This window comes from Haplochromis burtoni, unplaced genomic scaffold (genome assembly GCF_018398535.1).
Source record: "Haplochromis burtoni strain Fernald_Lab_line unplaced genomic scaffold, NCSU_Asbu1 Contig_124, whole genome shotgun sequence".
Taxonomy (NCBI): Eukaryota; Metazoa; Chordata; class Actinopteri; order Cichliformes; family Cichlidae; genus Haplochromis; species Haplochromis burtoni.
In genome coordinates this window covers 1,059,347-1,071,861 of record NW_024582485.1, presented here as the reverse complement: position 1 = coordinate 1,071,861, position 12,515 = coordinate 1,059,347, and the positions used below count along the sequence as shown (strand labels likewise).

The following is a 12,515-nucleotide window of genomic DNA, read 5'->3' as shown; positions in this document are numbered from 1 at the left end:
TAAACTAAGAGCAACGGTAACAGCGGCCTGCCCAATTTGGGCTTCATCAGTGCCAACCAAGCTGCAGGCAAAATCACAAAAAATGCACATAAAGTAAGATTTATAAAAATGCTCAACCTCACACTCTTTCCCTGTAAAATACCTGGAAATTAGACAAGATTAAGTGACACTGTAATAAGGCCTGAACCCCAGAAAATGCACGTTACTTACAGCGTAATTGTATCCTGCAAAAACCTCAATTGTTGCCTGCAAATTACACATAAGTACGTTGTACTAGCGCCTTGTTGCCTGCAAATTTCATGCACCTTAGTCGCTCTCGAACACGTCCCACACCCCAGAAAGAACAGGGTACTTACAGTGTACTTGTTTCATTGTGTCTTGCAAAAACCTGATTTGTGGCCTGCAAATTGCACATAAGTACAGGTTACTTGCACCTTGTTGCTCGCAAATTGCATGCAAGTAGGGTATTTGCGCCTTTATTGTAGGTTTTACAGTGTAATTGTTTCACTGTTTCCTGCAAAAACCTGAGTTTTTGCCTGGAAAATGCATGTAAGTACAGGGTACTTGCACCTTATTCGTGGGTTGTGTTATAACATTTGATGGAGATATTGTCGCACAAAAAGTTCTTTGGAAGGCAAATATGCAAAGTATATAATAATTGAGAACATGAATTTGCACCATATTCACTACACTTAGCTTCTTTTTTTCTGTTTATTGAATAAAATTGTATTGTACAATTTTTTTAATTACACTAATGATGCAGACGTCTCAAAAGCCCACCAAAACTAATGTATTAAACACGATACACTAGACATTAAGGGGTTAACATAATTATACTACAGGTAGTCTCTTCCCCCACCTATCCTTTATTAGAAAACATTTTTGAATATGAGTGTCTGTGGCCTGCCTCGAGAGCAAAAGTAGAGCGTAGGAACATATTGTGCATTCATATTAACAGCATCTTTTTCCATGTCTCCACAGAATTTTTCAAAGAGCCAGACACATCTGGGTGTAATCTGAGCTCCTAAATGTTCTCTGCTGTTCTGTGTAAGTGTGTATCTTTCCTTTTTCTTTACTCAGACACTTAATCATTACTACTGGTTGGAAGTCGTGAATTTTCAAAAGGTCAGCTTTCCAGGAACTAAGAAAAACAACCTTTTTAGCTGGTTGCTTAAAAAAAGCTTCATTAAACTCAGCGGCTGAAGACTTAACTTCTTGGAGGAGCATGTAATACTTTTTTTTTCATGTCACAGTCACTTTTAAAGAAGCTAAGTTCTATTTGCACTAAAATGTGCACATTAAAGAAGAGTAGAACACAGTTGTTTATTTAACAGCGTCTTAAAATTAGCAAGACAGATAGCAGCAGAGTCAAGGTAAGGGATCTTTTGAAGCTTTTCTGTTTGCTGCTTTTTGTTTGTTTGTTTGTTTTTACTTGCATAAAAGCTTTTAATTCAGTTTTTTTTAAAAGGTGGATCTCAACGTCTCACATTATTAACATGACAAGAGAATATCCATAAGACTCATAGTTCAAGAGTATTTTGTATTGATGTGTTTAAGTCTCCAAGAGAAAGGTCAACACAAAAGATCGCTGAACTTCTGGGAAATTGTTTGATATTTAAGATGCTGTACATGTCAAATTATATTTGAGAGGAGGAGCTGTTCCTCTCTCTCAGGGTGTTTCTTTAAAATTATCTTTCTGTGTTCACTCTCTTTTGCTGCTGGCTGTCTTCCTCTCTCTTGATTTCTCTGTTTGTCCGACTTTGCCAATATATGCATTTTATGTAATTGCCAAATGTGACTGTCACTCATTAGGTATGTACACACAATATAAAGGAAAGCATGGCTTAAGCTTGCTTTAAAAAAAAAAACAACAACTATTGTTAACCTTATTCCAAATCCTTATTATGTTTCAGTCCCTTAAGGAAGTGAGGAGAACAGAACAGTTTTTCCCCAATTAAACAAAAAAGTGCAAACAAAACATATATAAACAGTGGGTGAATATTGATGGTTTCTGCTTTACTGATATGATATTAAAGCTGCTGTTATGACTATTCTACATAAATATCTGGCTTAAATCTCTATGTGTAATGTGCTGTACACTCACTAGTGCATTACACACTAATGAGTGGGTACACCTGTTCACTGCTCATAATCCAATCAGCCAATCACATGGCAGTGATTCAATGCACATGGCCACGATGCCTGCTGAAGCTGAGCATCATAATTGGGAAGAACATGGCATTTTTGTTTATCCCAGATGTGCTGGTCTAAATATCTAAGAAAATTCTGATCTACCTGGACTTTCCCACACAACCATCTCTAGGGTTTATAGAGAAAGGTCCAAAAAAAAAAAGAAAATATCCAGTGAGCTGCAGTTCTCTGGACAAAGATTCCTTTTTAATGTCACAGGAGGATGGTCAGAATGCAGGAAGGTAACAGGAAGTTAAACTAACAGCTATCATGAAGTGTGGAATTGGGACCCAAATAGTGACATTTGATAAGGTAGTTGAAAAAGTCCAAAAAAAATACAAAATCTGCAAGGGAAAATAGAATCCAGAGTTTACAGGGAGCACACAAGTGCAGGTTAAGTGCAGACAAAAAATGAGCAAAAAGAGAACAGTTAAGGAAAGTGAACACAGCTGGGTTATAAGACGCAGGTGTTAATAATGAAAGACAATGAGACATGAGGGGAATTAACCCAACAAAAGACACTAGAAAAAAGGAACAACCAAAATAAAACAGAAAGTGAGAACCATAACCAAACATAGGGGAGATGACAAGATGTTACAAGAAATACTGAGGACAAAAAATAAACTCTAATATAATTTGGAAATAAGGGTTTGAGGCTCAAAAGAACAAAGAAATACACAAGATGGAAACTTCAACAATAAGCAAACTAAGAATGAAACAGAACATATTTATTAATAAACAGAAATGACACAGTAAATTATTTCAAAATAATAGGCAATGATGCAGGACCATGACAGGGTCAGAATTTGGCATAAACAACATGAAACCGTAAAAGTACCATTACACCACAACCACCATCATCCTGTCTAATATTAACATTTGAGGCTGCTGATGGTGGTGTCACTTTCTTGAGCATATGTTCTTGGTGCACCTTGGACCCCTTACAATCTATTTAGAATCGTTTAAAGGCAACAGCCTTCCTATTGTTCCTTTGCATGTCCATCCCTTCATGACCACAGTGTGCCCATCTTTTGATTGCTGCTTCTAGCTGGATGACACATGATGTCATAAAGCTCAAATCTTCTCAAAAGCGGTTTCTTAAACACAACAATGAATTCACTGTACCCAGATAGCATCCACAGCAACCAGATCTCATTTTAGTGGAACACCTGGAATTGTGGTGGAATGACCAGTTAGCATGAGGTGGCAGTAGGTGACCTGCTCAGGAGGTAGAGCAGGTCACCTACTGATCGGAAGGTTGTTGGTTCGATCCCTGGCTACTCCAGAGTGCATGGCAAGTATCCTTGGACAAGCTACTAACCCCAAGTTGCTCTCCGATGTATCCATCAGAGTGTGAATGTGTGTGAATGTAGTTAGAAAGCACTCAGTGTAGAGAAAGTGCTTGTGAGAATGGGTGTGAATGTGACATGTTGTCTACAGCGCTTTAAGTAATCCAGGAGAGTAGAAAAGCGCTATATAAGAATCAGTCCATTTACCATAATGGATGTGAAGTGGACAATTTTGCAGCATGTGTAAAATGTTATCATGTCAACATGGACCTAAATCTGTGAGGAATGTTTCCAACACCTTGTTGAATCTATGCTTAGAGAAAACAGTGTCCAACCCTGTACTAGCAAGGTCTACCTAATAAACTGTAGTTTTTATGTACAGCTCACAAAGCATTATCATGCTACTCTGCAATTTCCCTCTGCTTTGTTTTTTGGCATATTTCAGCCAACTGCTTTGGTTAAACTGGCCTTTAATTTGATCATTTTAACTTGTTAGTAGTTGTTGTTAAAAACAGAGGAAAACATAGAGTGACTCCTCAATTTAGAATCATCAGCTAGTCAGAAAGACCACTCTTAAGTAAAAAAGCAATCCAATTATTTTTCACACAGTTGGCATATTAACGTCTTACAGCACTCTGCAAAAAAACATGTAAGTTATACTATAATTGCACTGGATATGATGATTTATTAGTCGTTTAATTCTCTGTATCATTCTTGGTAGTCCACACATCCACACCATAAAGAGAAAGAGAACATATCGACTGACTGATTTTAGTGACCGTTCTAAAGAGGTGTTTCTTAACTTTACTTAAGAGTGTGTGAATGTGTGTGTGAATGGGTGAATGACTGAATGTAGTGTGAAGCGCTTTGGGGTCCTTAGGGACTAGAAAAGCGCTATACAAATGCAGGCCATTTACCATTTATTTACCATTCTTCGGCCTAAAGATCCTTCTGGGTGCTGTATTTTATTGGGCAGTAGCATTGCTTTGATTCATACTGAGATATGGATATCGAAAATGTGTAGCCAAATTAAATTAATTAGGGTCAAGACTCTAAAAACCACAACTTAAAATTATGACCACCATAAAATTCAAATGTATTGTACCTGCATCCTCTTTGTCATTTGGGGGGGGAGATATTTACAGTTTGGATGAAAGCTTGCTGTGCTTAGCTTGAATGCACTTATTGTAATGGACTTGGACAAAGGTGTAGTCTGTACCAAATGAATGCAAAGTAATTCCAACCCTTGCTTCTATAATATCGTAATCAAAAGCACCAGGTCCTATCTTAACCACTAAAGGAAATACTATTTTAATCTAAAAAAAAAAGAAAAAGAAAGATTATAACCTCCAAACAACTCTGTGAAGGTATGAAACCCTGTTTAATGTCCTCATTTGGCAAACGCCTACAAAATGAGGACATTTTCACCATTAGAGCACCTCGGAGCTGTCCGAGGTGCTGAAGCTTCAGACTGCGCCTTTGATGGATTTCCTCTGACAGTGTTCCATGTGTAATTGTGTGTGTCTCTGGATTTGTGTGTCCTAAGGATAGGCGTTCATTGCTAACCCTGAAATTGCGTAACAATGAATTTGATTGATATAACACGCACGTCCAGGCCGTCATCTTGTGCGTTTTGTATATCCGCGGGGAGGGTTAGAGATACCAATACCTTGACACACAGCACCCATCTCTATTGATTGTTGAATATATTAGAGGACTGTGTGAGGTGTAAAAAGGCGTGAGTGGAATAGATAACAAGGAGGCGGGTTGGAATTTTCCATTCGTTGCTCCACACTCCCTTTCCCCATCTTGGCTTTTCTGTACATGTGTACACATATAGGATATATTTATTTATTTTGTCTGCTACACTAAAGCAGTTCTCTTTTTCACTGAATAGGACCCTTCCTCTGCAGTGTGAAGCAGCTGCCGTGTCCCGCATTGCAGCTCCGCAAGGACGCGGGAGGCACAGTGACTGTGCCAACCTCCAAAGAGTCATATTTCACAGTAATGATGTTTTTCGGCGGTGCCAGACGGGTGTTTAAAGGGTACAGCCTTGACGTGCGTTAGGGGGGGAAAGGCGCCATGTTCCCCCTCTTGGCAGAGGAAATATTGCTTTTAAGCACTTGTGGTTTTATTCCGCTCTGTGCGTCCGGAAGATGTGAAGATATGGAGGGACAGCCACTACAATAAGAGTCTATGCAAACTAGACACGAACACACCGCTAACTTGTAATGCTCTGAGATAAACGGAACACACAAGTTGGCAAAAAAGACGGATAGAAAGGCACGAGTTGCACAAATTATATCCAATTTATACAGATTGGACAGACCGTGCTCACGGAGAAACCTGTAAAAATGGTAACACAAAGAAACTGATTTCAGTAGGCCTACATTAGATTAACAGTTGTTAAAACTGAGATTTATACAGAAAAAAAATCGCTTTCTTCTTGGTGCTCGTCTTATTATAGCCCGGGGACATGTGTGCAGGGCCTGAACGACGGAGCGCGTAATTTACTACTTGGACATCGGGGGGGAGGGGGTGTTTTCAGAGATTAATCCAGAGGTAGCCCTGTTTTTATTGGCTTTATGTGTGCAGGGTTTTTTTTTTTCCAATTAAAGGAAAACAAAAGATAATAGGAAGTACTGAAAAACGGGTGCATTACCCCATGACATAACTCACATCTGCTCATCCCTCCATCCACTCATCCGTCCATCTCTCCAGCAGTGCAAGTATTCACTCATTCATTCCGTACACAAAATAAGAACACAAAACATTCTTGACTCCTAAAAATAATTTGCTGCATGTATTAGAACATCACGATATATGAAGGTTACAGCAGTTACTTACCACGCAGAACAAATTTCAGCCGAGGTGACTTTCCGACGATAACCGTGGCGAAAAGCGACAGCAGTACGAAATAATTCATCTTTCCCGTCACTCTGTAGCGTGAAGTCGATTGTGAAATTAACTAAACCGTACGAAGCGCTCCCCCAAACCCTTCTTCTTCCTTGCAGCCGCCTGACCCCCCAGATATGCCACGTCCCAGAGCCGTGAGAACGACTGCTGGTTCCGGTCCTGTCTTGTCCGTCTGTTTCGCCGGCAATTCAGTTTGGTAAAGTCGGGGTATCAGGCTCCACCTCAGAAACAAAAGGCACAGGGGGGAGCGCAGCCTTTCAGCAGGGGCGCTGGAATGAAAACTCGGAGTGCAAAAACGAGCGCAAACACGTCGCTTTTGCTTTACAGCTGGCGCGTGTAGGCATTACACATTATACCTGTTGCTGATAAAAAATGATTTTCATAGATATTTTGAATCGTACACGGTATCTCTTAAAGGTATAATGCACATTTGTGTCATCGTACAGCCTTGAAAATGTTCTAATGCCAATTAAATATATGGCAAACTAAATTATTCAAACGTCCTTAATCATAAGCAACCTAATTTTAATTCCAGTCTATTATGCACCTATAGGCATTGTAACATGATCATTACATGTCTGCAGAGGATTTCCTTGAGGTTGATAATTCTGCAAAAGAGTCAGCATTTTCACTTATTGAGTTTTCTTTAAAAGCCTAGTGTGGACAAGAGATATTTTATTTTGTATTCTTATGGTGACAGTTTATAGTCAGAACTATCATTAATCAATCATTTAGCATTGTCGAATCAGTTGACAGAATAATCTTTGATTTATATCTATGTTAAACTGAGCAATAATAAGAGGTCTGCAGATACATGCACTACACACTCCCCACACAATCCAATGTAATGCTGTCAAAACTGAGACCGACTAAAGACAACCCCATATTTGGTTTTGGACAACAATTGAATACACTTACACAGAGTACACACATTTAAGTCCACACTACACGCACCTACATAGTCATGTAGAACACGCACACACTTATGGAGAACTGTGAGGGAGTCTCAGGACATGCTCCCTGTTTGACATACACACACTCACAATCGGCACGAATAGATATACACACCGCACACACTGGTTTTCTCTGAGTGCTGGACTGAGTGGAAACATCTGGAGGCCATATAGGGAGAACTTCTTGAGTTCTGAGAACTGACCGATACTTATCATGTGATTTGACGTCATCATTGCAATAAAAGCCTTGTGACATGGTTGTTCGGGGGAGATCAGCTTTGAAAGGTTTATGATGCTCATCTTCCCCACATGTAGATGTGTATAATAAAAACCACTATTTTGACATCTACTGAGGACCATGCAGTCGTTTGTCTCCTCCTCAAAAACTCAAACCTTGACACTATTGATATATTTTACCCAAGATACCCAGAAACCCATAGCAACCATCAGAGAGACCCCAAATGTCTGGGATTGGAAGTTTAACAGAAAAAATATCAAGTTTTACCATCAACCAATGATGATATTTCAGCAACTTCCTCACTGTAATATCTAATCAATATGTCTCCATAAATTGCCTGAGTGCCTGAATAAGAATGAATCAGCAGGTTTACTCTGCTGCGCTTGCATTACGGAAGCTAATTGACTCAAATTTAAAAAACTGAACCACTCTTAATGGTGAATGCCTCTTAGTGTAGGCAACTGAACAGATGCTTCCATTTTCATAAAATCGTTCTCTGTAGGCACTATCTAAACCTTCATCTGGGCTTCTGTGAGAAATTTCTATGAGCAGTGAGCTCCTTGGAGGGAAATCAGCAGGATAGCACATTGAGAAACAAATTAGAGGCATTCCTGTGTTTCCCTCACTGAGAAAGCACGTTATGAGGCACACAGGTGGATCCTGGAAGAAACAAGCCTCTGAAATCCCGCCCACTAGGGGGGCAATTTACCATTTTTAACTTCTTTCAAAGGCCTTTACTGTCTCCTTGTGTAACCCCTTATAATCAAGGCCTTTGAGCTTAGTCAGAGAGTCACCCTCACTTGTTAATGGAAGATCAACTACACACTCATTCATAATTGGCTTTTTTTTTTTTATTGAATTCACACAGGGGCACATGGGGGATATATTCTGATCCATATGTGGATTAGTTACTTATTTATTATTTTTATGTTTATGGTTATTAAAAGCATATGGAGATTTCAGATAGACTGTACACAACATACATAACTTAGGACACTCAGGCCACAACAGCTTACCATCAAATGGCAACATATTTTGCATTGTACGGTACTGTGTTTGGTCTGTATGTTTACTTATTATTATCCTTAATGGATCCACCAGCAATTTTTGTAAGATTAAGGTTAATAGTTAAGGTTAAATTTGCATGAAATATTTACTAAAGGTAGGGCTTGGCCCAAGCTCAAAGTGATTACTTTATGGAATTGATCCAGATCTCAGTCTTGATCTGGATTCATGGAAGAAGTCTTTAACTAGATAATACAAATTAGGCAACATCATCTTGCTTTGCATGAAAATGCCACAAACCAATTCAAATATAGACATATTTGCAAATCCAGAGGCTCAATTCATGTATGACATGGAGGGAAAAAAAAATGTCTGTTTGAGGTATGCGTTCCGCTTTGGTATCAGTAATGCACTGTATCTAGATTACAGTTAGCTAACTGGTTTCCCACTCTTTATGCTTTCACTCCTTATTGATCAAATAGCAATTTAACACAATAAACCCTTATGTGTTTGTTAAACAAATCTCCTCGCTTAACAATGAAATAATGCATGTACTCGTTTATTTGGGTGTATAATGTTCAACCTCCAGATGGCGCCAAAAGCAGGGTTTTTAGTCTTGGTTTCATTCATTCAAACTAATGCTGAAGAAGTCACTTGGAAGAGTGAGGAAACGTTTCTCTCATTGAAAACGCTGAACAGAATCAACCTTTTGGGAATTACTTAAAACTAAGGATTACAACAAGGCTGTCCTGTCAGTTTTAAGACCGTCTTTCTGTCAAATTGCAGTTTACAGTTAACACAATTTACAGAAGCAAGATAAATCTGATATTTAATGATAATGAATTAACCTTTAACAGATATTATGATTAATTTGCTTGCTCATTTTGTTTTCTCCATAGTTGGACAGACAACAAGCCTAAAACTGTCACATGGATATTTCAAACACTGTCATCTGCATCAAAGGGTCCCAGTCCATTAATGTGTGAAGCAACCAGTTAACAACATAGTTTGTAGTCGTGGCAAATAACAATGACTTCTGACTGTGACATTTTAATAACTTATTAATTATTTAAAATCTTTTTTAATTAAAATAAAATGAAAATTATTGAAAGATATTTTATTACCATTAAATAAAACTCACGAACTAAAATGAATCTAGTTAAGCACTTGTTTACATAGGTATAATGATCGGGCTTTAAAAGTAAGCATATTAAAACTTGATTTTAAAAACTTAAAGTTTCATGTAAATTAGTATTAAATTAGCAAATACCTTGTGTGAGTATGTGCATGTGCCTATGTCTTCTTTGTAATTAATTTAATTCTTCCCGTTTAGTTCAAAGGTTCTCAAGCTAAATGATGCAAAATGGTTATTTAGAGAGTGTTACGAAACACTTAAAGATTAGTGAGGTAAATAACAGTATGCTTGTTATTCTATTCTGGAGTAGGAGTAACTGCAGAATAACAGTGGAAACAGGCAATACTGAATACTTTCAGTCTTGTTTGGTTATTTCATATCACAGTAATAAAGTGACATAAAATTCTGTAATGTATTATTACTGATAGCATTGCTCATTAGTTCTTTGAGCAGGTGAAATAAAAATCCTGCACACCACAGCACAGTAATGTCAGTCAGTCCAGTGTGGCGAGAAATCTAAAATATTGAATGGATTGTGATGAGATTTGGTACAAGTCTTGATGCCCTAAAGAGGATTAGGCCTGAAAGCTTTGGTGATTCCCTCACTTGACTGTATTTTCATAGTGCCACCAACATTTTTCAACTGTGTTGCGCTGGGATAAGACCAGGATAGAACATAAAATAAAAGAACATCTAAGAGTTTAGTGATCAAACAGAGTTAGTAATTGTGACTAAACAGTCAGCACAGTAATTTACTTCAGCAGCATAAAAAAGCTATGAGTTACATGGACAAAACATCAATAAACAGAGCTGATGCCTGCGTTTTGACTGCTACTCACTCAATGTTTTAACAGTTCTTTAAAGAAACGTGTGTAGAAAGCCTGAAAAAATATTCATATTGAGCATGTCAGTATTACATATAAAGCTTTGTTGTTCATTTTCTAATGAAATAGCAAATCTTGCAGTAAAATATCTGGTTGTGGTAACAGCATTTTGTTATACAATGTAGTTTTACTATTTTTTCTAGTATGCAATCATCATAAGGAGTAATCATATTAGAAATTCACTCATATCAAAAAAGCCTGCTATCTGTCTTAAGCCACCTTTTTCTGTTTGAAAATGTAGCATCATGTTCAATTTAGTTAGAGTAATACTGCCAGCGAGGTCTTTTCTTTCTTTCTCTTTCTTTTCTTTTCTGAGGGTCTTTTATCTAAAGGGCTGCAGAGACCGTTTATGTCCACACTAGGACAATTGAAACTGAGTCACACCTGATAAAACGAGAAAATTACAGCAGTTAAGGCTACAAAGCCAAGTTTAAATCAAGACTGAAATAGTTAAGAATATCAGCCCCAACAAAACATCATGATAAAAGTGTTTTCTAAATTAATGGAGCTTGACTTTTCACTCTTTGAAGATAAAAATAAAGAACAATAATAAAAAAAAAAACAGTACTCTGCTTTGAGACTTTTGTTAGTTGGTTGTAGTTTAGATGGTCTGGGTGTTAAGCCTGTTCCCGTGTCACTAAGGGTAGTGTCAAATAAATACCAACGTCATAAATTTAAAATGCACCTTATGTTGTAAAGAAACGTTTCCATAGTTACATTAAAAATAGAGGAGTCTGAAAAGAACTAAGAGCAAAGACCACGGTGTTCTCAGTGGTGTGAGCATGCCAGTCATGAGGGGAGTGACTTATAAACACCACTTTAATCTGCCTTTTTGGCTTTCTGTCCAATGGGAGCACATAGTTGTATTAAAATAGATAATATGACGGGCCAAGCTGGGCTGGAGGATAGCACCCGCCAGACAGACCTATATAACAGATTGAGACATGCAGAGGTAATCCAAAAGGGTTTAAATCTCTGCTCATACACGTGATTATCATTTTTTGTCCTCCATTTTTCTGGGTTATTCTGGGCAACTGCATTAGACAAACAAAATTATTTTCTGTCCAGTGAATTTACTGCAAGTCTCTGAAGAGTGCTAAGGTGAAACGAGGGTTCATTATTTAACATTTAACTCAGGGACAATATTGTGTTGTGAACAGAGAGTCAGCATTAAAAATTATGTATGCAGGTAAGGAGGAAGGAAAAAGACAGTAAATGTCTAACTAAATAGATTATTTGTAATTTTGTATGTGGCACACGTGGCTCTGGAAAAAAAATGTAAAATAAATAAATAAATAAAAGGCAGTCATACCAGCATTCTTCTGTACACATAATCCTTCAACTTCACAGAAAAGAAAAACACAAATGTACATCTGTGTGGCTGAGTGCCAGCTGTAGCTTTGCGGTCTTACAGTGAGGCAACAAGGCTACGTTTTGTATCAAACTGAAACACCCATTTCTCACAATAGACTTACCGCTTTCGTTATGTAAAAAAAGCTAAAAGCTGCCAATTTTTTCAACAATAGAATAATTTCAGGTAAAGATCTGCTGGCAGAGATAAGATGCTTTTTTAACACTCTAATTCAATAACATTGCAAATAAATCATCGTACATGGATACACACCAGAATTAAATGTAGGCTTTTAATGACATATCACTGAAAAGTCATTTTTACAAGATATCAAATAATAGACAAACATGTGGATGCTGCATCCTTAGACCTACATCCTTCTCTCATGGCATAATAAAGCTTTGTGCGTGGTGCATCTACACGGTTCAGTTTACACACAAAAAGAGTGCATTATTTGAGTGACACTAATCCGCAGAACTAGATAAAATGACAGAATGAACAGTGCACACACAAACGCCCTTGACCTAAATATTTACAAGATGAAAATGATCAGG

At 37.8% G+C, this 12,515-nt stretch overlaps 1 protein-coding gene across 1 annotated transcript in view; it reads right to left on the bottom strand.

Annotated features, from left to right (window-relative positions):
• The window catches only part of si:ch211-113g11.6 (uncharacterized protein LOC559008 homolog), a 42,899-nt gene extending 36,137 nt beyond the window's left edge, over positions 1–6,762 (bottom strand). The window contains exon 1 of the mRNA XM_005929482.2: positions 6,327–6,762. Within this exon, the coding sequence (XP_005929544.1) occupies positions 6,327–6,405 (79 nt within the window). The 5' untranslated portion in view covers positions 6,406–6,762. The remainder of the gene's footprint in view (positions 1–6,326) is intronic.
• Positions 6,763–12,515: the final 5,753 nt, after the last annotated feature.